The 26,850-nt window shown below is 42.6% G+C and overlaps 1 protein-coding gene across 8 annotated transcripts; it reads right to left on the reverse strand.

Moving 5' to 3' along the window:
* Positions 1-447: 447 nt before the first annotated feature.
* Positions 448-26,394, reverse strand: pikfyve (phosphoinositide kinase, FYVE finger containing). Of its 8 annotated transcripts, none has more exons than XM_056389050.1 (44): positions 26,275-26,394; positions 23,069-23,268; positions 20,480-20,650; positions 18,514-18,623; positions 18,151-18,322; positions 17,812-18,019; positions 16,690-16,716; positions 16,385-16,474; positions 16,127-16,283; positions 15,822-15,979; positions 15,057-15,168; positions 14,730-14,877; positions 14,474-14,638; positions 13,735-13,797; positions 13,499-13,628; positions 12,530-12,710; positions 12,369-12,443; positions 11,990-12,097; positions 11,761-11,901; positions 11,252-11,378; positions 10,272-11,146; positions 9,561-9,965; positions 9,204-9,304; positions 9,044-9,115; positions 8,653-8,824; positions 7,910-8,088; positions 7,287-7,400; positions 6,710-6,818; positions 6,432-6,586; positions 6,266-6,298; positions 5,980-6,076; positions 5,552-5,609; positions 5,309-5,440; positions 5,096-5,216; positions 4,730-4,825; positions 4,075-4,155; positions 3,896-3,990; positions 3,735-3,794; positions 3,327-3,503; positions 3,012-3,115; positions 2,801-2,929; positions 1,927-2,188; positions 1,750-1,824; positions 448-1,059 (listed from the first exon to the last, which is right to left on the reverse strand). In XM_056389050.1, the coding sequence occupies exons 2-44, from the start codon at positions 23,250-23,252 to the stop codon at positions 944-946; spliced, it is 6,345 nt and encodes a 2,114-aa protein (XP_056245025.1). In that variant the 5' UTR covers positions 23,253-23,268; positions 26,275-26,394; the 3' UTR covers positions 448-943. The 8 variants fall into 8 exon arrangements, with proteins under 8 accessions (XP_056245025.1, XP_056245026.1, XP_056245021.1 ...); XM_056389051.1 differs by having other exon boundaries at positions 23,069-23,265; positions 26,275-26,363; XM_056389046.1 differs by lacking the exon at positions 26,275-26,394 and adding an exon at positions 25,139-25,229 and having other exon boundaries at positions 3,896-3,987.
* Positions 26,395-26,850: the final 456 nt, after the last annotated feature.

The raw sequence follows: 26,850 nt of genomic DNA on the forward strand, positions 1-26,850 counted from the left end.
TAAAACGGAGACGCATGGCGACACCTGGCCGAGGTGAAAGGGGGAGACGGAGAGGTAGAGCTTTTATTACCTATTGATATTCACTCTCACCTTGTTTCTGCTGCCCTCAAGTGGCAAAAAATGTTCTTCAAATCAATACTTGTTTTAAAAGTCAGACAAAAGAATTTAAAGTAGTTCATCTCCCATCATTTAGAATATGTCTCCATTTAAATTTGACAATTACGCAGCGTTGAGGCTGCATTTGGGAAATTTACTTGATAAATCCGTTAATCAATAATCAAAAATAGTCATTGAAGTTTCAGTACTAATCTTTAGTAATATGCTCATCCACATATTTGATAAATACTGTATTTTAAAGGGTCTTTGGATCATAGCGTCCATTTTCTCTTTGATCTTTTCTGCTTCATTAAAACCAAAATAAAAAAAACAGACAATATCTTTAAGAAATCAGTGTTAATAATCTTTTAATAGTTACATAATCTCTGTACATTTACAAACTTTAAATTACATGAATTAGTTTGTTTAACAAACTATAACCACAAGACTGAATGTTTTCAGCAGGTCCTCTTGAAAGAGTTGGACTCATGGCACTAAAAATAACGAACCCCGTCAGCAAAACAGGAATCCAGAGGGACATAAATTATAATCCGATAATACGACAATGTTTCCCCAGTGATAAAAACAGATTGAAATGTCTCATATTGCCTCAGTCACAGAGTGGCACTGCTCCTGTGGAATGATACTGTGCTGTGTTCTGGTCGGGCTTCAGGCTGCACAATATTCAAACATTTACAACATCCAGTGTGCTTCTGCGTCTCTGGTGGGTCGAACAGTTCTCACATTACTGAGGCCTCCGTCCAGGAAACTGGGTTTTGTGCATAGAGAGTCTGAGAGGGAGCAGAGGTGTGTGTGTGAGTGTGTGTCGGGTCTCTGCACGCACCGCTCAGCAGTTGATGCCCAGGCCGGTCCAGTGGTCCGGTACCATCAGGAAGTATTTGTCCATGGCCTCACAGAAACGAGTTCGGTACAGCTCCGGAGAGACGACGGTGGGCATCTTCCCTGGAGACGCAACACAACCACAACATGAGAGCTGGAGCAGGTGACAACATGTACAGACATGACATCACATCACATCACATGACATCACACAGCAGCACAGCGGTGACGCCTGAGCAGAGCTGTCGACACGTTCAGTCCTGGTCTTCATTTTGAAAGTACAACATCAGTTTTTATTCAGTGTCGATTTAACTTTGATCATTTCAGTGGATGTAGTTTTTCTTGCTGTTGAAGTTTAGTAACATTATAATGAGGGATACCCCGATTGATCGGCAGCTGATCATTATTTTCATTAAAAATATGTGATCAAGGGACGTCGTGTGGTGTAGTGGTCTAAGCAGGCGCCCCATGTGTAGAGGCTACAGCTGCAGTTGGCCCCGGTTCGAATCCCGCATCGGACGGCCTTTCGCTGCATGTCATTCCCCCTCTCTCTGCCTCCCCGTTTCCTGTCTTTCTCCACTATACTGTCCAATAAAGGCATAAAAAGCCCCAAAAATATACTTAAAAAAAAAAAAAAAAAAATATGTGATCAATAGATGGGAATTAATGCCTCTAGTCTAGTCTCTGAATAAAGCCGCGAGGAACATGAAGGTAAAAGCCACCGATGTCTGGAAACTAAACCGTCACTTTAGCCTGAAATGTTGCCTGTTCAGTGTCTGAAAAAAGGATTTATAAACGGGGGTTCAGATTTACCTTGACCTCCCAGAATTCCAGTGGATTTGACGACCATTTCCAGCCTCTTGTCCCAGGTGAACGTCCTGATATAATCTGCAGGGAAGAGCGGAGGGAAAAGTGAAGAGTGAAGAAAGATGTCGCTGTGATGGTTCTCACCGAGCCTGAAGACAGACAGATACTTCAGACCGCTCTCACCTATGATCCCGACCACCAGCTGATCGGTGGCATCGTCCCGCCCCACCAGCAGGGAGTAGTCGATGATGAGGTGGCTGGACAGGAAGTAGGCGTCGCTGTGTATGGCGGCTCGCAGGATGGCTTTGCAGTGCGAGCGGATGTACAGCGGGTTGTCGTGGATCAGCTTCAGGAGGTTTTCATCCAGCAGAACCACCTCGCAGCTTTCCTTCCCCGAGTCCGTCTTCACGTTTCGGTTCCTCAGCGACCCTTTGAGGTCAAACACCTGCGGAGGAGAGAGGAAGTCAAGCTTTTCAAAACAAAAGATACAACGTTTTCATATTAAAAGCATAAAAAAAAAAAAGAAGCAACAAAATTAATTTTACAAAACAATTAAAAAAACTAGAAGTTTCAGTTGAAAAGTTCAGTATAAAATGTAAAGTTTAGTGAATCGATCTCCTTTCATCTTAAATCGAGCTCTTGTAACGTCCAGTTCACCCTGGGTCACTGATCTGAGAGACTCTACGTTTCTATATGGACACAGATTCAGAAACGAGGAGAGGAATGAATATATTTAAGATTTTCCAGGCTGTTTAAACAAAAATCATCATTCATCCCAAATATCAACTTTCTATCTTTGAAATATTCACCTCTTCCACATCAGTATGTTGCAGATTTAATCAATAAATCAATGCTGCCTTGACTTTTAACACGGTGAACACTTTTAACCCTTCTTCCTTTGTTGAGTTTTTGCGGCTAAAAACAACAAAAGAAACTCTGTCTAACAGAAAATACATGAATCGAGTTGTAAAATATGTTCTGGTATATTTTATTTAAATTATGAAATCACTAAATCAGCAAGTAAAATCACAGCACTGTGTCGTCCTGCCAGTCTCACCTGAGCCATCTTGCGTCCATAGAAGAGATTCTCCATCACCAGCAGGTCCAGTTTCTTCTCCGTGTTGTTCTGGGAGTTCTTGTAGCCGATCCGGTAAACGCCCAGGATCTTTGCCAGCGCGGTCGGCCGCTGCGGTGCAGAAACGATTGTTATTTACTCAAACTCTCACACACTAAACCTCAGACAGAAGGCGTGTCGTCACGCTGCGTACTTTCTGCTGCACAGCTCCAGTTATGTAGGTGAAGTAGTGAGGTGCGAAGTCCAGGAAGGACTGGACCTCCAGTCTGGGCATCTGCTTCAGGATGAACCGGTCATCTGACGGGACACAGAGGAGGAGATTCACATCATTAACACAAATACACACTAAAGTCAAATATATTCAGTTTACAACAAGAAGAAAATATGAATGTTTTAGAGTCTGGAACCGATTCTCAAAAGAACTTCCACTAACAGACTAATCATTTCAAGGGTTATGGATATAAGGTTTATAACGGCTGTTTCACTTTGACTTTCACTCAGAAACAACCTTCTGTGGCGTAGAAAACAGCTCCGGACTTTCCGCCGCGAGCCTGCCAGTTGACGCAGTGGGACAGCGAGCGGACGAAGTCCTCCTCGCTGCTCTCCATGATCTCCTCGCGCATCTTGTGGAACTCCTCGGCGTAGTAGATCCGGCAGTAAAACTTGGCGTTGGCATCGGAGAACTCTGCAAATCCAACAGCAGCCGAGGGAAACGGTTAGCGTGTTAGCGAGTTAGCGTTCAGATTGTCAGATTTACAGTTTTTAATTGTGGTTTGATTGATTTGAATTAGAGAAAAAAAAAGTAGTTTTTGTGAAGGCCTTCAAACTAAGAGATTTGAGTTTCTGAGATTTTTCAGTTTCAGTAACATTTCATAACTCTCAGGAAAATAAATATTAAAGAAGACAAAACACTCACGCAGCTCGATGTGCGGATTCAAGGTCTGTTTCTTCTGTTTGTCGGCCAGGTCTGCATCTTCTGCAACACACAGCAGTGAAAGTGAAGCGTTTCACCTCCAGGAAAAGATCTAAAGTTTTAAATAAGACGTGAATGAAGAGGTTGTGTGAGCAACAACTTACTGAGGGGATCGGTGTCCATGCTGCTGCGGCTCTGCTGGGAGGAGGCCGACTCGCTGGGCCTGGCAGGGCTGCTCTTAGCACGACTCTCCGTACTACTGAGGAGACGATAATCATATAAATAAAATCATTTAAAAGAGCCATAATTATAAAACTTCGTGACCAGCGGGAAACCTGTGTACCTGACGGACTGTGGAGTCTCATCCCCTCCTGAGTTCGATACCTTGGACAGATCATCCAGAGCTGTTTTATATTCCTTACAGCTGGAAGGCAACAAATGACACAATAACATCAGGTTTTTAGAAAACAGGACGTTTATAGGAACAGAGTTAAACCACAAAACTGTTCAGTGGTTCAACAGAAAACACAATGAAAAGGAGGAAAATCTGAATCTCTGAGACGAGGAGTGGGAGAATGTATGTGAAGTCAAATGGTAAAGGTTTAGTTTTATTACTCCGGTACAAAGACTCCTTATATAAAACTGCACGGATGATGGAGACACTGTGGATCCTCTCAGCTTCAATATTAAACCCATTCTGGCTCAGAGTTCATGAAGTTTAAATCTGAGACCCTGTTTACAACGTATTACTAGGAAGTGACTTAAAACCAGAAAGCTGATGATTGGCTAGACATTATTTATGATCTTCTATCAAACTGCTGAAGGACAAGTTTTTGAGAATATGGGAAAGTTAAATCTTGTACATTAAACCTGTAGATCCATCAAATGTTTGATTCAATTTTCCTTCTGTAGTGAATTTCTACCAATAAAGAGAGAATTAAAACCGGAATCAGGACACTGATAAGAGGTTGGTTGTGAGACGGAGAGAGGAGAGTCACCTGAGAGCGAAGGCTATGATGGAGCTCGGCTCTTTCTCACACACTGCGATGGGCACTCGCTCGTGTTCGTACATCAGGTAGTGTTTGTCCGGGTCACTGTCGACACAGGTCACATGACAGTCAGAGACAAACCGTTAAAGCCCGGAGTAACTGTGTGCACAGTCTATGATTTACCAAGCCAGACATCTGAAGCGTTTTTATACGATCATTCACCCAAAAAGTGTTTTGACAAAAAAAAAATAACCTCAACACTTTTATGGTTCTGACCTCAATGTAATGTATAAAATAATCAGTCAGGACTGATACCAAACACATACTACACACATTCCTCTCCTGGCTGAATGAAGAATGAGTGCAGTCACTTACAATGGGAAGGGGATGGGGTTGTAGCTGTTGCCGGGCAGAAAGTTGGCGAGGATGGCCTTCATGGTGGATTTCTCCTTCACCTGGCTGTCAGTGGAGCCCAGCAGGTGTCCGTCGAACACGTCTGAAAACAAGGAAACACCGTTTTCATCCAGCAGAGGTAAGATCAGAGAGATGCTGCACGCCACAGGTTAACGTGCATGAATGAGTGTCTACCTTCTGGGAGGCTGACGGAGTCCTGCTCAGAGAAGGAGGGACCGGGCGTGACCGGCTCAGCTCCGGGTTCTCCCGGCGACGGCAGCAGCGAGGAGGACGAGGCTGAAGTCATCGCGCTGAGGTGACGGTCCTCTGTCAGAGAGAAAACACGGCGACACGTTGACTACAGTCAGGATCGACCACAATCGGCTTCATTCAGAGAGGAAAACCAGGACCGGTTTAGGCCTGGGTCAGCTGACTCACCTTTTTCACCATTCTGCACCACAGGAGACGGGTTACGGGGGGAGGAATCCAGGGCGCTCTGTCACATAAATACATTACGATAAGCATGTTTATATCACACTAAATTAAACCTGAAATCATCTCCACGGCGAATAAACGAAACACGAATAAGAGAGGGTGCGTTTAAATCCACTTCAGTAACTCAAATAATAGTTTGGTAGTTTGGTTCTAACATACTCCATCCTCCCTCTGGAACTGTGGCTAAATATTTTAAGTTTTTCAGGTTCAGTTGGTCAAATATTGATACTTAAGACACAGAGTAGAAACGGTTTGGACGTCGATCTTCTCCAGGGGAAAGTTCCTCTAATCCTCTACTCTGACTGCACGGTGTTCAGTTAGGTGAAAGTCAGTGGGCCCAGTTGCTGAACGAGCCGGAGGAGGTTACTGACCTTGCTGTCGTCTGCGTTGGTTTGTCTGTGCCTGCCTGGGCTGGGGGGGACGGACAGACGCTTCCTGCCTTTCTCCTGCTGGAACAAGTCCTGCAGCCTGGGGAGGGGAAGAAGCGACAGAGTCGACTCTTTGGCACTGATACATCGACTCAGGATGGGGGAGATGGGGGGGGTTTGTTTGTTATCTTTGGTATATTAATTGGTTAGGTGCTTGTGGTTTGTTGGTTCATGCTACTTCAGCCACCACACACACATCACACTCCTGTACACGAATCTCATGTTTTACCTAAAAACTAATTCTCTGTTCATCATCTGGGATCTGAAAATATCAGATTTTCACACAGTCAGAGAATCTAAAACACTGATCATGTCACTTTAATTCCATCAAACTGTATTTCCCAGTTGTTCCCACAATACAACATATTTAAAAGAAGTCAGTGGCTGATTCTCACCTTCCGTTCCAAGACTGAAGCATCTCACACAGACCCTGTTTCTTCATCACCAGCGACTCCAGAACGACCTGCAGCTGCTGGGGAGAGTCCACTCCGCAGGCCTGCAGTCGGGCTTGGAGCTTCTCGATCCAGCTCCGCAGCTCCGCCTCCTCCATCTTCACACACACACACACACACACACACAAACACACACACAGAGAAAACACAAACAGCACAGTGAGCTTCAGACTCCCTTTGTACCCAGAGACGAAGACGTAACTGACGGGGGAAGAACCTACGTCTTTCTGAGCGAAGAGGTCCTCCATCTTTTCCTCTCGTGTCTTACTGAAGGTGTCGGTCTTGAGGGAGGTGAGACGGTCATCTATGGCCAAGTACACCTGAGTCACTCTGAGGAGCGAGCAGAGGGTCAGGTGATGGGTGAATAACCAATAAATTAAAGGTCCGTAATCAAACTACAGTATTAAAACAGAACTTTATCTTCTTGCCTGAAATTCTCAAACTCTAATCTTTAGTTTTATTTTTGCCTAAAGATGACAAAGCTGCTCAGTCGGTCCATGAGTTTGTCCAACACTTTGAGTCCAGAGCAAAATCAGTTCAACTCAGTTTTATTTATAAGGAGCAAAATCACAAATTTAAAGTTAAAGTAACTTTTTTTAGCCACATATTTGAAATCTCTTCCAGTTTCTCTGATGTGAAAAATTTCAGATTTTCTCAGTTTTATACGATTATAAAATAAATATCTTTGCATTTTGGACTGTTGGCTGGACGACATATTATAGACCAAACAATTAATCCAGAAAATAAACAGCAGATCAGTTGATTAATGAAAATGATCGTTAGCTGCTTTCCACTTACTTCTGACAGAAGTCCTTCAGGTCCTGCTGCAGGATGGTTTTGGAAGGTCCCAGGTTCCTGATGAAGATCTTGGGACGAGGAAGACAAATCTCCAACAGCCTCACTGAAGTGTAGCTGAGAGGGAAACAGGAAACTGCTGTTGTTACTGAAGTTATCGCTGTTTTGGAAACTTATTGGTTATTCTTATTTTAATTATGTTGTTATTTATTTGTTTCAACAATTCTGTTTCTGTTTTCATTGTAAACTTCTATTGTCTGTCCTTTCATCTGTGGAGTCATTTCTCTTATTCTCTGATCTTTATGTTCAACCTTTTCTCTGCTTTTTCTTGTTTTATTGATGCTGTTATTTAAATAAATAAAAAAGAATAAAAAATAAAAGGAAAATCCAGAGTTGAGACTAATTCCAGGACAGGTGATTTCAGCTGCAACCCTTCTAGACATTTGCATTTCCAGTTATATTTCTGTGAACCAGAAAAATATAAATTATAAATATTTATTCCAAATCTGTCCTTCATTATAATTTCTTTCTCTTTGTTCATACGCAACTCTCTCCCAGGGATCATTACGTTTCCTCTGGTCTGATTCAGTCAGTAGGTGAATGAGGGACAAACAGAGCTGGCCCACCTGAAGGAGGCCACCATCTGGTTGTATGAGAAGTATTGGTGGTAGTCTTTGTGGATGGAGTGGCCGCACGGCTCCGCGTTCGCCCGTCTGGTGTACTGGTGGCCGTAGAAGCGAAGCTCCAGGTATTTGGCGAAAGACATGGACCAGGAGTCGTTGGACAGAGGAACAACCGGTGTCACCTTGAGCAGGAAGAGAATCAGCGGAGGAGAGTTCAGCCTGATAATTAGATTTAGCTGCCATCACATTTCACTTCATTTATTCATGTAGAAGGGGGAATTTTTAATAGCAAATGTAAAGTGGTAAAGTAATATCCATTATTTATGATCTCCTGCAGATTTTCTAATGTGCTGAAATGAGTATTAGATAATCTAAGAGGAAGAGGAGAAATCATCTCCATTATAAAAGATTAACTCCAGGAATCAAACAGTGATGCTTTACAAGAAGCAGCAGTGTAAGTCAGTGTGTTCACATTATAAAGAATCAGAATCAAAATGTACAAAATGCTTCATCAGATTCATGTTTTTTTGTTCTTTGATCGACTATTTCCTGCTTAAACAAATAAAATAAATACATTAACATATTGAAACTGTAAATTAATGTTAAATCAAGCCTTTTCACAGCCGCAGGAAAATCTCAGGTGGAATTATTAACACGATGGTTTCAGGTGAACCAGGTCCTCCTGGTATCACGTCTCACTGGGACACTAAATGGAACGGAGCCGTGGTTAACGCTGCTGTTCACACCTGTTTGCAGATGCGGCACCAGGAGTAGTTGAGAATGGTGTGTTGGTAACCGGGCACGGGGGAGTCCAGCTCCTTCAGCACGATCTGCACGCAGCCGCTGCCGTGCACGAACCGCCGGATGTGGTGCACCATGGGAGTCTCACAGAACATGCTGGGGCACTGATAAGACGGCCTGGAGAAAACGTGCCAACACACACACACACACACACACACACACACACACACACACACACACACACACACACACACACACACACACACACACACACACACACACACACACACACATTAATAAAGACAAAGGAGAAGCTCACTAGCTTCTGTGTGTCTCTCTCATTAAGAATTATAATTTAATAAAAATGATTTTTAAAACACTATTATCTGGTCTTACCTAAAACAGTATCGCTCCAAGAACACGCCAAGAGAAAGGTCGTTCTTGCCGTAGAACTCCATCGTGACAATCCTGTTGACGATACAAACAGTGACTACACACTCACAACAAAAACAACGTGAGATTTTCTTCCTTCGTCGACTCTCTATGAGCAGGTTACCAGGGGCTGACGCAGGGGTTGGGTGCGTTGTTGGACTGAGCGGAGGAACTGCTGAAGAGCACACACAGTCTCTGGTGGTTGACAGGGTTCAAACAGTCCAGCTGAGGACGACAACAACAACAACAAACACAAACAGGTCAACACACACATCTACTCATACAGTAGCTTCCCTCATAAAATGAAGGAATAACACACACGTGCAGCCCTGATAAAACACTCAAATACTTTGAAATAAAACAGAGACAAGAAGAAAAATGTTCAGATTTGAGAAGCTGGAACCAGATAAAGACAAATGCTGAATCGATTATCAAACTTAACTGTAAATTTTCTGACCACTGACTAATTCATTCTGCTCACCTTGGGGGCCCAGCTCATGTCGTTCAGTTTACTTGGCTTCTCCTCTTCACTGTCGGCCTTCACCGGTGCTTTGACCGGTGCCTCCGCAGCTCGGCTCTGGCCGTTGAAAGGAGCCGCGGCACCGGCAGCGCCGAAGATGTCGTTGGCTTCCCTCTGCCGGATGCGACCTCCCTTCGCTCTGTAGTCTGCCACCATTTTGGCCAGATCCTGGCAGCTGTTGAGCTGCTCTATGATGCGGGTGCTGGTGAGACTGTGGCAGGGCAGGACGTCGATGGGCCTGGGCGGCGCACCGCCATTGGTCTGACCTCCGGCCAGGGAGGAGGGGGCGGGGTCTTTGAGGAGCTGCCTCTTTCTGCGCCCATCCAGTTCCTTGTAGTCTTTGTTTAGGAGAGGAGACAGGTAGACCTGTGGGGCAGGAAAACACAGGTGAGCATGGTACAAATCATAGTAAACAGTGTGTGTGCTGCAGTGATTACTCCGTTAATCACTATCAATTATAAACTTTATAAAATCAGTTATTTTGATGCTTTTTTGTCTTAATATTTTCGACGGTCTAAGACAAACTGAGACATTTGAAGACTCATCAAGAAAATAACAAGCAGATTAATTAATAATGAAAACAATGATTAGTTCCGGCTCTTGTTCAGTCACTGTAAAGTGAGTAGATGTTAAAAAACAACAACAACAACAACAAGAACAAAGCGGAGGCACCTGCTCAGGGAAGTAATCCCTGCTGGGGCAGTGCATGCCCGCGGGCATGAGGAGGAACGGCTCTTTAAATGTGATGAAGGGGGAAATGCACAGGATGATGTCCTTCAGCTCCTGCTTGAAGACAGCGGAGATGGACTTGAGGCGGTCATCAGATGACGTCACCTCCTCGGCCACAAACATCCCTGTGTCGTCCTGCAGAGGGTCTCGAAACAACCTGGGGGTAGGGGTCTCTGAACCGTCCCCGTCCTCCATGAGCGACTCCTCCTTCACTGGGATTCCCTCCTCCCTCGTCTCCCCCTCGGACGCCCGGACGAGCGTGTCCGACAGCGTCATCTCCTGGTCTTCTTCCATGAGAAATGGAGGAGAGACAACCAGAGGCGGAGCCGGTGGACTGGAAAATGGCGAGGAGGTCATTGTCTCCGTGTTCCCAGCCTCCTCCTCTTGAACAGAGGAGGGTGATTTTGGGTTGAGTTTGTTTTGAAGAACGTCTGTCTCTCCGTTTTTGGATGAAGCCTCGGAGGGAAGCCCTTCCTCCTCGGGTTTTCCTCCCATTCCTGAGTCTTCGGTCGCCGAGGTTTTCTCCTGGCTCTCTCCGTTTGTCTCCTTCCCGCTCGTCTCTCCATCGGCCTCCTCCTCCTCCGCAGAGGCGCCCTCCAGCAGGCAGGGGAACGAGGTGCTCTGGGCCAAACTGGGCGGCATGGCGAACTCGTCCATGAGGAAAGAGATCTCCAGCTGGGAGTGGTAGGCCACGCACACCATGAGCATGATGATCTCCTTGACCCGGGCCAGCTCGTACTCCGCGGCGCCACGCAGCTTGATGGAGCAGCCGAGGTGAGCGGGACAGCCCTCGAAGAACATCAGAGTCTTCGCATCGTCTGGAAGGACAGGAGAGAAATCACAGTGCGTGTTAATATCACAGCTGGTGTTCACGCCACAGGAGGAGGGGGGTGGGCGGTGGAGAGGGCGGAGGTGCTTCTTACTGTTGGCCAGGGTGAACGGCTGCATGTAGAACTTGTGGCAGGTCCCCAGTCGAGGTTTGGTGAGGAGCTGATCCATGGACATGACCAGGTCTCCCTGCGTCATGCGACTCACTCGGTCCAGGACTTGCTGAAGCGACACAAGAGGGAATATGAGAGATATTATATCCACACTGTGCTTTAACAACAGCTTCTCTTCCTGGGGTCTCCTTAAAGAGCTACATACAAAAGCTCCACTGAATGATTTTATTTCTTAATAGATAAGAAAAAGTGTCTGTTTCCATTTCAGAAAACTCAACAAACATAAAGAAAGTCCTAATGTTCAATACAATTCCTTGTGTAAACAAATACGATCTTAACTTCTTTATTTTAAACACAATGTAGTATTTTCTGATGTGTGAAATGTGATAATGAAGTTTAAGTATTTTGTTGCTTTTTTTCCTTTTTGTATTTGAAGAAGAAAGTTTTTCAGTCAGTGGTTCAAACGAAGGACATTGACTCATTCTACAAACCGGTTTGACGTTGATGACCAGTGTGATGCCGTGCTCCAGCAGCATGTCCTGAGCGATGCGGGACACCGTCTTCTCCACCAGCACCAGGGTGGGACGGACGTCGACGATGCGCTGGACGTAGTTCTTCAAAAACTCTCGTTCCTGAGGGCGAGGAAAAAAGAAAAACATTTTCTTAGTTTCAGAAAAGAAACTACGACAAACGCCTGTAGTTAGTGACTGAGTCGCTGACCTGCAGCACGATGGGGTCGATGCAGGTGAACTTGGTCTCCTCTCTGTACAGATACTCTATGGAGCACTTCAGCAGCAGAATCTTGGGGTTCTTGATGTACGGGTTCATCTGATTACAGGGAGACAAGAATCAATATTATCTATGATTGCTGATTTAACAAAGTCACGGTTATTTGACAGCTCTAAATACCTCCTATTATTTATCTTTCTCAGTGTTTGTTACTGACATTTTGCTCGTCTTATCTCATCTCATCTTAAATTGGAAGCTTTAACACCAGCACAGACAGATGTGGATGATGTTTGAGTGGTTTTAATCCAGTAGTTACAAAAGCTTTAAAATGTAGGATCTCTGTGGGACGGAAGAACGGGACCTTTCTCACCTTCTTGTGGGCGATGTTTTTGGTGCATACGAAGCCGTTTACCACAGCTGAGTCAAACTTCCTGCCCCCGGGGATCTAAAGCACAAATGGAGATTCAGTTTTATTCTGACACCACACAGTCAGTTACTTAGCTGTGTGTAATAAGACGACGGCCTCCTGACCTTCTTGATGTGGACCAGCTGTCGGATGTCCATGTCGTCGTCGCAGTTGCGGACGTCGGGCCGCACGGTCTGGACCACCTGTCGGACCACGGGGACGATGATGTCCCTCCAGGACAGAGACAGAGACTCGCTGTAGAGCAGCTGCTGCAGCAGCGCCATCATGTGGCTGTGGTTGGCCGAGCTGAGCAGAAGGGGGCGGAGAGACGGACGGTTTAATAATCACGCCGGAGGGATTTTCCTCCTGTTAGCTGCTCACCGGAGACCACGAAGTTCAAAGTCTAATTCTTTTCAAGGATTAACTTGGACGGTTTACAGAGCTCAACTGTGTCTCTGCAAACATCAGTGAGTCTTTTCTTCTAAATGACAATAAGTGATTAACAATTAGTCAGTGAATCTGTCCGTCAGTGGAGAATAAATGTTTGATGGTTTCGGCTTCACAAATAAGAGCATTTTGTTACAGTTTTATATCATTTTAAATTAAATATCTTTGGGTTACAAACTATTTGGAGAAGTCACCTGGGTCTTTTTACTATTTCTGATATGTTCTGATATATACACAATATATTTCACAGACTTAATGATTAAATGAAAAATAATCAACCATTGAATTAAATTGATAATAATCACTTATTACTTTCAGCCCCTGTGGTGACTGGTACCATTATATATAATGTTCTGTTTCTTAGATCAGTGGTTATCTCTTACATACAAAACGGATCATTTTCATTTCTCTCCACTGGCTCCATGTTGCTGCTCACGTCGTCCCACTCGCTCGTGCTCGCCCACAGAGAGGCTACTAGCAAAGCTCCCGCCCACCTGAGCTCAGTCAGACTATTCGTACAGTCACAGTGAGGCTCAGTCCAAAACTGATGTCCTGCTCGTTCTCTCTCTCTCTCTACCTCTGGATCCATCTCTAAAGACACTTGTATAATCATGCTGGACACAAACAGTAGTATAATCTCCACTCACAGCAGCCTCTCCATGGCCTTCTTCTCTCCGTTCTCCTCTCTGAGCTGGTCCAGAGAGCTGTGGTGCCAACCCAGCGGCGTGAACAGCATCTCTTTGGCCTTTTCCTCCACGCGCCGGTTGAACAGAGACTCTGCGGGAGCATCGGGTCAGAAGGAAGGAGCAGGATTACTCAGCTGCAAGTCAGGATGTGTGATTTCCATCTGATTAAATCCATGAAGAAACGCCGAGCTCCTTACCTTTGATGAAGGCGTCACTTATGACAATGTTCTGACCTCCATCCTCAGACACAAGAAACTCAGCTACAGGAGGAGAGAGATCAGCTCGTTAGAGACGGTGTCATGACTGATTCACGCCTCCACTAAACAATGACTTGAAGCTGTGATACCTGTGTTTCATTCGATCAATTAGTTTTCACTTGACATTAAAGGAAAACTGTGGTTTATTACAACTTCTGCACTGTTTACCCCACTACATGTATTTGACAGCTGTAGTTACTTGTTACTTTGAAGATTAAGATTTTTACATTAAAAAACGTATGAAGTTTTTAAAAAATATGCTGCACTGTTGAAGATTCAACTTCTCAAATGTGTATAAATGAGTTAAAAGTTGCTCCCTGTTAACCAGCTGCAACATTAAAATGTTACTTTTGATACTTAAATTATATTATGTTGATATTTTTTGTACTTTTACTTACATGCTATTTTGAGTGCAGGACTTTTACTTCTAATGCAAAAACTTTATACTGTTAGAATCTACTTTTACTTCTTCCACCACTGGCTGGCGCTACAGACATAAAACCCAATTATATCAAAGTGTAGTTTTCCTTTAAGGAGTCGACTGTTGTCTGTTGATCTGTGTTAAAAAGTTTATGTAAACTTTAAGGAGGAACAGTGACCGTGAAATAACGAACCGACTGTATGGACAAAAATCCATCGAGAGCTCGACTGACACGTGTGTGGGACACGTCGTATTTACCTTTCTGCTCAGCGGCAGGAGGCACGTGCGGATACTTGGACTGTTTCTTGATGTGGAAGTTGACATTGTTTTGCTCCATGTTGAGGTTGATGGAAGCGGCCGAGTCGCTGTCGACCACGGACTGGAAGCTGCTGACGGACGTCCTCTTGCTGGGGCTGGCAGAGTCTGCACAGAGGGACAGGTCAGTGAGCTGCAGCTGGGGTTTTAATTCACAGAAACCAAACCAGAGGCGGCCGGTGCAAATAAAGATACGTACTAGGCATGTTGTACTCGGCCTCATCTGCAAGCTGCTCAGTGTCACTGTCATCAAACTTGATGTCCTTGAACCAGGACGGCTCTGAATGTCCCTCCAAGGAGTTGACGCTATCGCTATCTGGAGACGGCGTTTCTGAGAACTCTGTACTCTGCAGACCAGACAGAGAAACGTCACCGTCAGCGCTTTTCACTTCACTGAAACAATCAATCGTTGAGGCTGCTGAATCGATCGATATCAACTCGTGATGTGTCAAAGTATGTTGAGATGCAAATGAGACGTCTGTTTCCCGGTGTGCGCAGCATTTACGCATCTAAAAAAGGTTCTCACCTGGAGGGGGCGGTAGAGAGCGTACTCGTCCCTGAACAGCTGGTCGTGGTGGGTGACACAGTCCAGCCAGCGACCGTCCACCAACGCCTGACCGATGGCGATCGCCTGGGCCCTGCAACGCAGACACATCAGGACGGGAGGGAGAGCGTAGCTGTGAGACACGAGATCCAGAGCAGCTTCCAACTTGTCAATAAAGATATATTTAAGATATTTAAGAAAATGAAGTAAAGCTCGAGGAACATGGGAAAAGAAAACAAAGACATAGAGTAACATGTCAGACATTTAAAGTGGTGCCCAATGAGCTGAAACAATTAGTCAGTGAATCAATTAGTCAACTGACATAACAATCAATATGCCATAATTTTGATAAATGATCAATTATTTAATTATTTTTACCTTCAGGAAATTGTGATGTATATTTTCCACAATTTTCTGACATTTCAAGACCAATCAATGAATTGATCAGCTGATAATTTGACGTACTGATGCAATAGGTAACCCCTCAGAGAAATCTTACAACATAAGGAAAACAAACAGAAGAAACCCTGAGGAGCCAAGTCCCAACCTCAAATGTATTATTTGTAAAGTTTTTCCCTTTGTAAATATCAAGTTATATATTAAACATACAAATATGAACGCAGTATTCTCTAACTCTAATCAATAGAGCGGATAATCACATTTCACAAAATGTCAAACTACTCCTTTAATATTCCTTCCAAAGACGGCTAAGACAGGAAAGGACATGTCCGTCCAGTGAGATGCTACCTGGTGGAGATGGTGCCGTTCCTCAGCAGCCAGTTGACCAGCTCCTTTCCCACAATGCAGTTGGGGTAGGTCCTCAGCCAGTACCTGTGGTCCTGGAACTCCATCCCTGTGCTGTTGTTGCAGATTTTCTTCCACAGGTCTTTCAGCTGGGAGGAGTCCTGAAACAGACACAGCACCGTGTCACAACTCATTATGTTTCACTGCGTCGTGGAGTACGGTGAAGAGGAAAGCACCAGTGTGGGTTCAAATCATTTTAAAGTTGGAGATGAAAATCAAAAGAATAAAGGAAAGAGTGAAGCAGGCACCAGCAGGATCTTCCTCTCCTCCTCGCTGTGGTCCAGCTTGGCGCCGCTCTTGGTGCCCGACATGGCCCGGCTGGTCGGCGGACTCACTGAGCTGTCGTAGGAGGGAACCATGGAGGATCCGGAGCGGTCCAGCGACAGGGTGGTCACACTGGCGGATCTGTGGTGCGGAGACGAACAGGGACCATTCACACATGCTGGCTTGACTTCGCATGGAACACACTGTACTTTTCAATCAAACCCAACGACCCAGCGACTGACCTCTTCCTTGCGGGCGATTTGCCGACGTCTTCCTGCAGAGTTGTAAGTCTGGAAGCGAGGCCGCTGCTCTGAGGCTCCTGGTGAATCATACTAACACGCACACGCACACACACAAAACCACTGATATTCTTTCTGCTGTGACCTTTAAACTTCCTCTATGTCAAATTTATGTTGGGTGAATTTGAGCATGCAGACGACCGCCTCCTCTCTACGGAGCCAGGAAGGTTAGCCTCTACTCACACACACAGCTAAAGCTCAGACAGATGTGAAAAAAAAAAATGAATAAAACAAACAGCGAGACTCACTTCTTTCTCATCCCAATAGGAGTTTTTCTATGCCAGGAGAGAGAGAGGAAACAGATTTGTGTTTGAGGCGAGTTGACAGAGAAAATAAGCAGAGAGCACACCGATTCCAAACAACAGCAGCAAAACAAGCGCGGGATTATAAAAGGCATGCATGGCTGGACGAGCCCTCAAACAAAGGTGCCATTGAAGATTAATTCAACAATTTTGCCTGTTTTGTTCTGTGCACGGTTAATTTAATCATTATTTTAATACAAGACCATCAACAATAAGTTAAAAAGAGGAAGATTAGACCAGTCCTCGTGCTCTTCTTCCTCAAATAGATGCTCCCTCTTTTATTCTTTTAAGTTATTGATTAATTAGAGCCGTTTTTTCTGTACTGCATTACTGGCCTGTCAGGTCACACGCAGCTGACCACAGTGACTCTTATGTTTTCTTTACGTCTCACCTAATGAGTTTTGCTTCAGCAGCAGGAGCAGTTGCCAGCTGATAAAGATATTTCATATGTAAATATGCCATAATATCCTTCTGTGTCTTGCCCATGCACAGTACATTCAAAGCACACACAGATGGTTCAAACAGCAGGAAATCAAGATGGACAAAGAGCGAGCACAGCTGGAGGAAAAATAGGGCAGTGTTTTTTTCCGTCATGAGCAAAATCATAATCCCTGTGCGAGCTGATAACAGACACAAACACATCAGTAAACAAGAAGTGAGAATCCGAAGTCGAGAAAGGTTGTAGGACTAAAACTTTTGCACAGTCCTGGATGTTCACAGTTCAGGTGGTAAACGTGATGGTTGGAGGCATGAATTCAGAGCTGACACTGAAGGCATCATGCAGAGGGCCTTCTTTATTGTTGTATTTGGGCAAAATCAAATAGGTCATCTCTTAAAATATTTGCAGTTAGGACTAATTCTGAGTCTAATTTAATATAAAAAATCTTAATGAAATATATTATCCACTTGCTTTTATCTGAGCTGGAATAAAAGGTTAAAATTCAAGTGCAATTTCCATGATTTGATTTGACCCAGTGCGTGTGTGTGTTTATCTGTGTAACAAACAGTGTGTGTGTGTGTGTGTGTGTGTGTGTGTGTGTGTGTGTGTGTGTGTGTGTGTGTGTTCACCTCTGCCAGGTCTGGTCTTCCTCCAGGAATATGTTCCTGCTGGCCTTGCGCCCACCCACAGGTGTCCGAGGCTCGCTGGGCTCCAACACACACACAGAGCAGGGGGAGTCCGACAGGGCGCTCAGGTCCTCCCCGATGGAGCCCGAGTCGGCTGAGTGAGCGTAGCTAAGCGCTATTTTACGACAGTACGTGCAGGCACGCAGATCTCCTACAGACACAGTGAAGAAGACGGAGAGAAGATGAAGAGACATTTTAGTTTAGTCGTTGATTTTTTTTTTTTTTTGTTCTTCACAGCACAATGAAATGAAACCATTCATTCATCTTGAGTATGTCTCCTACCCGTGTAGCCCATGAACTTTCCGGGGATTTCCTGGTTGCAGCAGCGGCTGCAGAAGATCTGACCGCACAGTCGACAGTGGTGTCGGCGGCGGAAGGTGGTGAACTTCTCATTGCAGTCGTAGCACTCTTTACACTGGCTATCAGGCATCCAGTACTGCTTCAAATCGCTGTCCTGAAGGAGGGGACAGCAACCACAGCACACTGCTTTAATCCACAGAGAGGAGGTACAGCAGGGTCTGAGCTTGTGGTAAAGATTCTCAGCATTTACTGCAGTGTCCAATCATATACACTGAAGTTGTGCTCAGTTCAAATTGTGTGTAAAGCTGAGGGACAACGAGTTGACGTTAGACTGGATGTGAATACCTGGCTCTTTCCCTCCATGATTTCCTTCAGCCTCTTCAGTGCAGTCCGAAGTTGCACAGCTGTGCGAGGGTCATGATTGCTTAGAGGCGTATCCGACTTCCTGCTGCCGTCTACAATCATGCACACACACAAACACAAACACACACACACACACACACACACACACACACACACACACACACACACACACACACACACACACACACACACACACACAGTAACTGACAAAATCCATCCTGCTTCATTGTCAAATATGCCTTTTTAAAACTATATTAAATGTAAGGTGATGATAAATGAATTCCTCTTGTTTTGGCTTCATCATTAAAAGATGACAAACATTTGACAATGCACTTCAGCGTCTTGTGGATAACTTCCTTGTTGTTGAGTATGTGTGTAAAATGACACATGATGCGATTAATAAAAATAAAATAAAAAAAACTGGCCAAGAAACAAAGACATGTTGAGCAGAAACTGTTAGTTTCAAAATCATTCATGACAAACATCATTCCAGTTTTTAGTACCCGAGTGGAAAACATTAGGGCAAACCAAAGACCAATAGAAAGCACTTCATTAAAAATGCAAATATCAAAACACACACACACACACACACACACACAACACACACACACACACACACACACACACATGCACTCAGACACACAAAACAGTTTGTGTAAGGCCATTCTTTCAGAACCAGTTGTTACGGTCAAGCTAAAAGCATCTTTAGTAAAAACAAAGTAATAAATGAACAGAAAGCACACAGAGCAGAAGGCCCCTCACCTGGCCAATCCACTGTAATCAGAAAAGACATGAGAACGGACGTTACAGCCTGAACATGGATTCATCATCTCTGATGTTTTCAACACTAAATATCTTTTAAACACAAAACATTATATTTAGTTTGTTTGTATGAAAACTCTTTATCAATGTGGATAAATGATGAAATCGACATGACAAATAAAAAAGAGACTGGTATTGCTCTTTTAACAGAATACTGACAGAGACTGGGGGGTTGAAAATCACTTTTCCAGACATTTTAAATCACTTAAATAATAATAATTATATTATATTATTATATTGGTGTTAAATATGTTTTGCAACAAAAGCTGTGTATCATAAAATGAATCTTCACATCAACGAATAAACAGTTGATCATTCAAGAACATCTCTCCATATTTCTAAAATGTCCTATCTTTCCAAACATTAGTGGAAGATAGTGAATGCTAAACTATGTGATTAAGAGTTGGAATAAACCTCTTCACTTGTGTCTTATCTTACAGTGTTTTATATCTGACTGTCTTCCAAAGAAAACAGCTGGAAAATGACAATTTTCTTTCTCAGTGTCTCAGTGTCAGAAAAGGAGATGAATTCAAGAGCTTCAGCAGCAAACTGAAGTCTACTGTGAGGCAATGTCCGTGGTGTTATCAGTGGCCTCTGATTAGTTTATTCATTACGTGACAGAGGCTTAAAATCAAATAACAGATGACGCAATCAACAAATGTGTGATGCAAAATGTAATTAATCATGACGCTGTTATTACCAGATAAATAATATAATAAAATAAGTGTAATCCAAGTATATAGGCCTGTATGAAAATAAACATAAACAGCAACATTTCAAAGAGTTTTTCTCTAAATCTGAGACATAAAGTACATAAAGTCATTTAATCACATTCAAGATGTTGTAAAACCCTGATTTAACATTATGAAATACACAACAGCCTTCTGCAAGATTTACTACCTACAACTTTTCAACATCTGGAAAAGTTGTTGAAGCCTGAAAAACAGCAGTAAAGATGCTATAAGATACAAGTTTCTTGAAGAAGGTGATCATCACAAACCTGTTTCCTATTTACAGCAGCGTCGCTACCTGATGAAACACACACAAGCCTCAAATATCACCATCTGTACTGTGTGTGTGTGTGTGTGTGTGTGTGTTGTTTTTTTGTTGTTGTTGTATTTTTTACCGGAGGCAGTGGAGGTACGTCGGAGGTGTTCAGGATGTTGTTTCCGGCGCGTCCTCGAGCCGTAGAGGGAGTGGGAAGGACTGGACGACCAGCTCCTCCCCTCTGACTGAGGAGAGGGGGGCGGCACATCTGGCTTATCTGAACCTGCTGCTGAGGGGGGACGCCCCTCCTCTACACACACACACACACACACACACACACACACACACACACACACACACACACACACACACACACACACACACACACACACACACACACAGTAAATTTATAAACTATATAAACACTTCCGGCCAAAAGTTTGAGAACATCACCATCTTCTAGTTTGATTGAAATGTACACAGTTAAATGTCTCACTGAAATCAAATATGGTTTGGAAAGTTAATCCCCATGGTTACCATCAATGGGGTTTAAGTCTGGAGACTGTGCTGGTTCTTCCAATGTTTCGACTCATTATCTCGCTATAGGATGAACCTCTGACCAACCAACTATCATTGTCTACAACAAAATTCTCACTACTGAAAAAATTACCACTCTAATAACATACCAATTAAAACCTTTTGCCTCCTTTTCCAGCACTGACAAGGTTAGAACATTTAAACACATCAAAATTAAACAACCATTCCACTTTTTGCTCATCTGCACACCAGAATATTTCAGGGATTTTCTTTGAGCCATTTCATGGAGAATTAACTCACTTACATTATAATTTGTACGGTACAAAAGATAAGATCTAACATAATGTAATTTTACAACATTCTGTGTTTCTATGTCTTCTAATATAATTAAAAATAATGTAATTTAATCTGTAGGAAATTCCAGTGTGAGCTTTATAAAGTTTAGGCCCATGCTGCTGCTGCTGAGTTCTGTCCAGAGTACAGGACTTTAGAGGCAGGACTACAAACACGTGAGTCATGTGGCTCGCTGGTTCCTGGCACTGACCCAGGCAGGCAATGTGTATCACATGACCTCACAAGACGGTGGCGAATTGCCCTAACTTCTTTAAACTGCAGCAAAATACCAGGAAAGGTTGTTAACATAGTGTGGGGTTTGATGTGCTTTTGTCTTATAGATTCATTATGCTTTCTTTACAGGTATATACGTATATATATATATATATATATAGAGAGAGAGAGAGAGAGAGAGAGAGATTTGAACTTTGTACACAGTTGTCTCATAGCAAGACTAACAAATCTAGTGTTAACCTTTGTCTTATTGACACAACTTAATTAAGTTTCAAGGAAACTGTTCATGGTCACTTCTCATTAACTTCAAGCATCAGATATTAAAGTCAAAAGGTACATTTTTGTTTTTATTCTTATGGATCATTTATGATAAAATTCATCTTCTGTCAATAAGGCGCTATGTGTCTATATCATTTCAAATGTTGATGAATGAACAAAACTGTTGTTTTTTCTATTATTGTTTTAGTTATTTGGATTGGTTTGGTTTCTCTGTTTTTGTTTTATGAAATAAATATTTAACTCTTTTTGTATTTTATTTAGTTTTCTTTTTCTTCTTGATGGACGCCTGTAATTCAACTTATTTACTTGTTTCAGTATTATCTATTTTGACTTTTCAGATTCATTATCTTTGCTCACAACTGAGTCTCATGGAAGGTTTTAAATGGATCATGTTGTGAATGAAGTTACACAATAAAAAAAATATATATTAAAAAAAGAATAAAACAAATCTTTGTGTGAAGAGGCTACAGGGAAATTTATGTTCTTAAATGTTAACTGCTATGACTGTGGACTGTATATGTTGTCCGATAAGGACGAGTGCACTTACTGTACATTCATATACATAAAGGGCAAAATATGTAGTTACCTACATCGAAGTTCCTGTTTCACTTTTCATTTGACTCTATCAGATCAAACCTTCAAATCTTCCATTGTCTACCTCAGACCGCTGAAGCCTAACATTAGCTTCTCAACCTATCCTTTAATACAAAGACGTGATGCACACGTCTTTAGATTCAGTGTGACGTACGCTTCCCGAGGATCTCATTATCTCCAATGTCCTTAAATCTGGGGAATAAAGAAGCTCTGTATAACGCCAGGACAAGCCTGAGAATCACTGTGTTTTTTAGGTTTTCTTCAGTATCAAAGTAACACTGAGATAAATATCAGTATATATGTGTATGTGTGTGTATGTGCATGTATATATAAATATATAAAGATAAAAACATAATGAGAGGAATGACAAAATCCCTTAATGCTACCTTTTTTCATATTACACTATTAATATTTTTTGACATCACTAAGGCTCCAAATATCCAATGAACATGGTTCTTATATTACTGACACTCTCCTCCATCAATTCATGACAGTTGGGTGGGGGTGGGGGGTGGGGGTGTTGGGGGCTGCAGTTGTCTCTCTTTTATCTGAGGGGACGTCGCAGTGTTAGACTTGGTACGTCTTCTACAAACCATAATACTGGTATATTATGGGGCTACGTCCATAACAACATCTAGATATTTGTGTGTGTGTGTGTGTGTGTGTGTGTGTGTGTGTGTGTGTGTGTGTGTGTGTGTGTGTGTGTGTGTGTGTGTGTGTGTGTGTGTGTGTGTGTGTGCGCATCCCTGACCTTTGTTGTTGAAACGAAACAGATTGACAAACGAGCTGTATGCGGAGCGGAGAGGAGGCTCATCCTGCTCCGGAGTCAGTGGTTTGAAGTGGGTCAGGTGGGAGGGGCTGGTGGGCGAGATGACAGGCGGCTCGACGCTCCAGTCCGTTGAGGATGAGGACGACGACTTGTCATCAGCAGCCATGTTGCTGCTACTCCTGCTAGAGAGGTTAAAAAAACAAACATCTTACACATGTGTAACAGATCAACTTCAAGTGACCCTTCATCAAACTGTGACTGAGCTCATCTCGCAGGATGAGTCAGTGGTCGGTTCCTAGAACAGACAACAACTGCTGTGTTCTCACATGTTCACTTCCACAATATCAGCATGAAGTTACTCTCATCTAATCTGCAAAGATCATAGAAGCGAGGCGCTGCGTTCACACTAAGCTGCAGCAGTTTGGTTATTGGTTTGTTTCCAGCAACAGAATCTCATGTCTCATGATGATATCTGTCCACTTTCAAATGACTTACTCTGTCATCAACTGAGAGGCAATATAAGGGAACTAGAGCTATGTATCAAAATAATCAGTGGCCACTTTGTTAGAATAAAATTTATCATTTTCAAGCAAATGTGCCAAAGAAATTAAGCTTCTCAAATGCTGTTTTTCTTGGTTTTGAATTGATGATGATAATTTGAAACAGTTTTTGGGTTTAGGACTGTTAAGATAATACCAGACATTTAATGATGTCACCAGGAGATATAGGATATTGTGATAAACATTTATGACTGTTTTCTTATGTTTTATAGCTCAAAAGATCCATGAAATAATCAAGAAAATAATCTCCAAATTAATCACAGATGAAAATGACTCCTAGTTGCAGCCCTAGTCAGATTAAATAAAAGCTAAACTCAAAGTAACAGTATAATTTTACTGTCTATTACTGCTGCTATTACTTTATGACACAACTTAATTTAATTTCTTTTTAAGTGGGGTTTATGATATACCTATCATAACCGCCAAAGAGGAAATTGACAACAAACAAACAGTAGTTGCAAACCCGATGCTAAGCAGGAGAATGATCTCAGTGCAAATTCAACTGTGGAGAGTTAAATCACTAAACAGCACCAATGAATAAACAGAACCACAGGGATTTTAGCTTCATAATCTCACTCAGCAACACGTGTGTTATTCATCCATTAAAAACTAAACTATAACCATTGAACTGTAATAGCCCAGTGTGACTTACACTTCCTGCAGATATCATTATGTCCAGTGTCCACAGCGAATTAACATCAATAAATCTGCTCGATAATCACAGATAAAACACTAATTACAAATACAGAAATTGCCTGAAAAGTTTTCTTCAGTATCAAAGTAATCCAGTGAGAGTTGCCTGTAGATCCATTAGTACACTGCAAACAGGAACTGCTAACAGCTAATTTGGCAAACTTTTACAGGTGCCAGAACATAAACAAATAGCCTATAGGATCAGGTTGTAGCTCACTGTTTCCATAGCAACATTATACATTATGTTTATAATAGCATCCACCTCATAGAAGCAAGACAAATAATCGAATAGCAGAGACAAAATCCATTAATATGAAGTTTTATGTTTCAGTATCAGTTTCATAAAATAGCACAACTAGAGAGGAAATCAACATTTTAGTGAAACCTGTTGAATGGTCTTTTATGATTAAAATAACTTTTCTAAACATCACATCATAGGACAGCTTTAAGAGACATCTGTCCGATTCTGTGCCTTATTAGCAGAAAGGGAAATGTCATGAAAACTTATTCTGAGATTCTGAAATTTCCGTTTTCCCTCGACAGGAAACAGATTAAGTAGCAAGCTCCAAAAAAAAAAAAAAAAGGAGTTATAACATGTTTTTTCTTAATACACACACTACAAACACAATACACACTATCGACATAAATCTACCATATCTAATACCTAATCTGGAATTGATTACAGATTTTTTCCGGTAGACAAACTCATGAAATGATCAGGTTGATTGATAAAGTTAGATCACTAAACTAGGGCTATACTAAAGCTAGTCAAATCGACATTTCTCGTTCATTTACTAACCGTGTAAATATCGGGAACATCTCTTCAAATCTCCACCTTGACTTACCCTTTGAAGAAAGCTACAGACTTTGAGTTTGCTATGCATGCCATGTTAGATCATGTGTAGAAGGGTGAAAAAAGCAGAAGCGGCAGCATCACGTTCTTCGCCTCATCATGTGATCACAACAGGCCGGAGCATGACTCCTGCGTCCTGACCATTTGACAACTAAGAACCGAGCCCTCCACTTTACCACGCAGCGTGTCGCGGAGCTAATGAGCAAAGGTTAATGCTCACCATCACCTGGATGCGGTGATAGTCTGCAGACAGATTATACGGCCCCGCCACAGTTTCAACACTTTTGCAAGTGGATGTCGACGACATTGAAGTTAGCTTCCGATTCGGCAGTTAAGGGGAAAGTTTAAGGAAAGTCGATGACACTATTGAGCGGTGGATTTTCAGTTTTTTCACCTCTTTTTATTGTCAAATCGTCCTAATTAAAGCCTTAACCCTGTTTGAAACCCACTATCACATTTGTGAAACCTTTATTATATTTCTTAAAGCAAAACAAAATGGTGATTTTACTCCCTTTATTTTCTTCTACAGTCTGAATGTAACGATTTATAAGCTAAATCTGGTCTGATGTGGTCTGGATTAGGGTAAAAAGATATGAAATTCCTATTTCTGAAAGTGGGGTTAAACTAGGATCTCTAAAATATTGTCGATAATGTTTCCCCTAACGTTCCCCTGAACTGCTGAATCAGAAACTAACTTCAGAGTCGCTGGTTGTTGGCTAACTGAACCAGAACTGGCTTGAACGTTAGCTAATTTAATTACACTTTGTATCATTGAATCTATATGTCAGTGTATATGCTATACACGGTACTTTTAACCAAATTAATGCAGCTTTAATTAAAGGAGTGTTATATTTGCAGCAACTACCTGAAACACAAAATAGGTCAATTAATATGGGTTAGCTAACGTTAGCCGACTATCTTATCGATATGGCTAGTACAGTAGTACAGCTATAGTAGCCAAGCTAGCTAACGTTAGCTTCCTATGCTCACTAGCCGGTTGGCTGCAACAGCCCCATATTTCGGAACACCTGCCATATAAAATATGACCGAACTGTCGTCACAGTAATAAAAATGTGATTTACCCGTTCACTGTGTGAATTGGACATCACTGTAAATAGCGCTCCGACTTTGTAGACATGAATAAAACAGCTGAAAACAGCCGACTCCCATACGCAAGCAGCCCTGACGAATCGAGACCTGCGCTGAATCCAACTGTTGTGATCAAGGGAAAGGGCAGCAGAGCTCAGAACTATCGATTGAACCAGTCTATTCCTCTCACGACAGACCGCCATCCAGGTGCCATTTAAATGTGTATGGGGTTTAAAACAGATGGGTGTACATTCTATCTATCTATCTATCTATCTATCTATCTATCTATCTATCTATCTATCTATCTATCTATCTATCTATCTATCTATCTATCTATCTATCATGAAGAAATGAAGAACGAGAGAGGCTCATTTCAGAGGATCTCCTCTCAACCAAATTAAGGATTTTTACTTTTAAGTTTCACTTAAGTCCAAAATTGTACTTGTAGCAGTCTGATAAATACTGGCCTTGAGTGATGGCAGGTTGTTAGTAGAGTCTGCCAAACGAGACAAACTCGGGGGGGAAAACTCCCACTCTTTAAGACACACCTCCTCGCACCTGCGCAGACG

This window comes from Seriola aureovittata, chromosome 11, assembly GCF_021018895.1.
Source record: "Seriola aureovittata isolate HTS-2021-v1 ecotype China chromosome 11, ASM2101889v1, whole genome shotgun sequence".
Lineage (NCBI taxonomy): Eukaryota > Metazoa > Chordata > Actinopteri > Carangiformes > Carangidae > Seriola > Seriola aureovittata.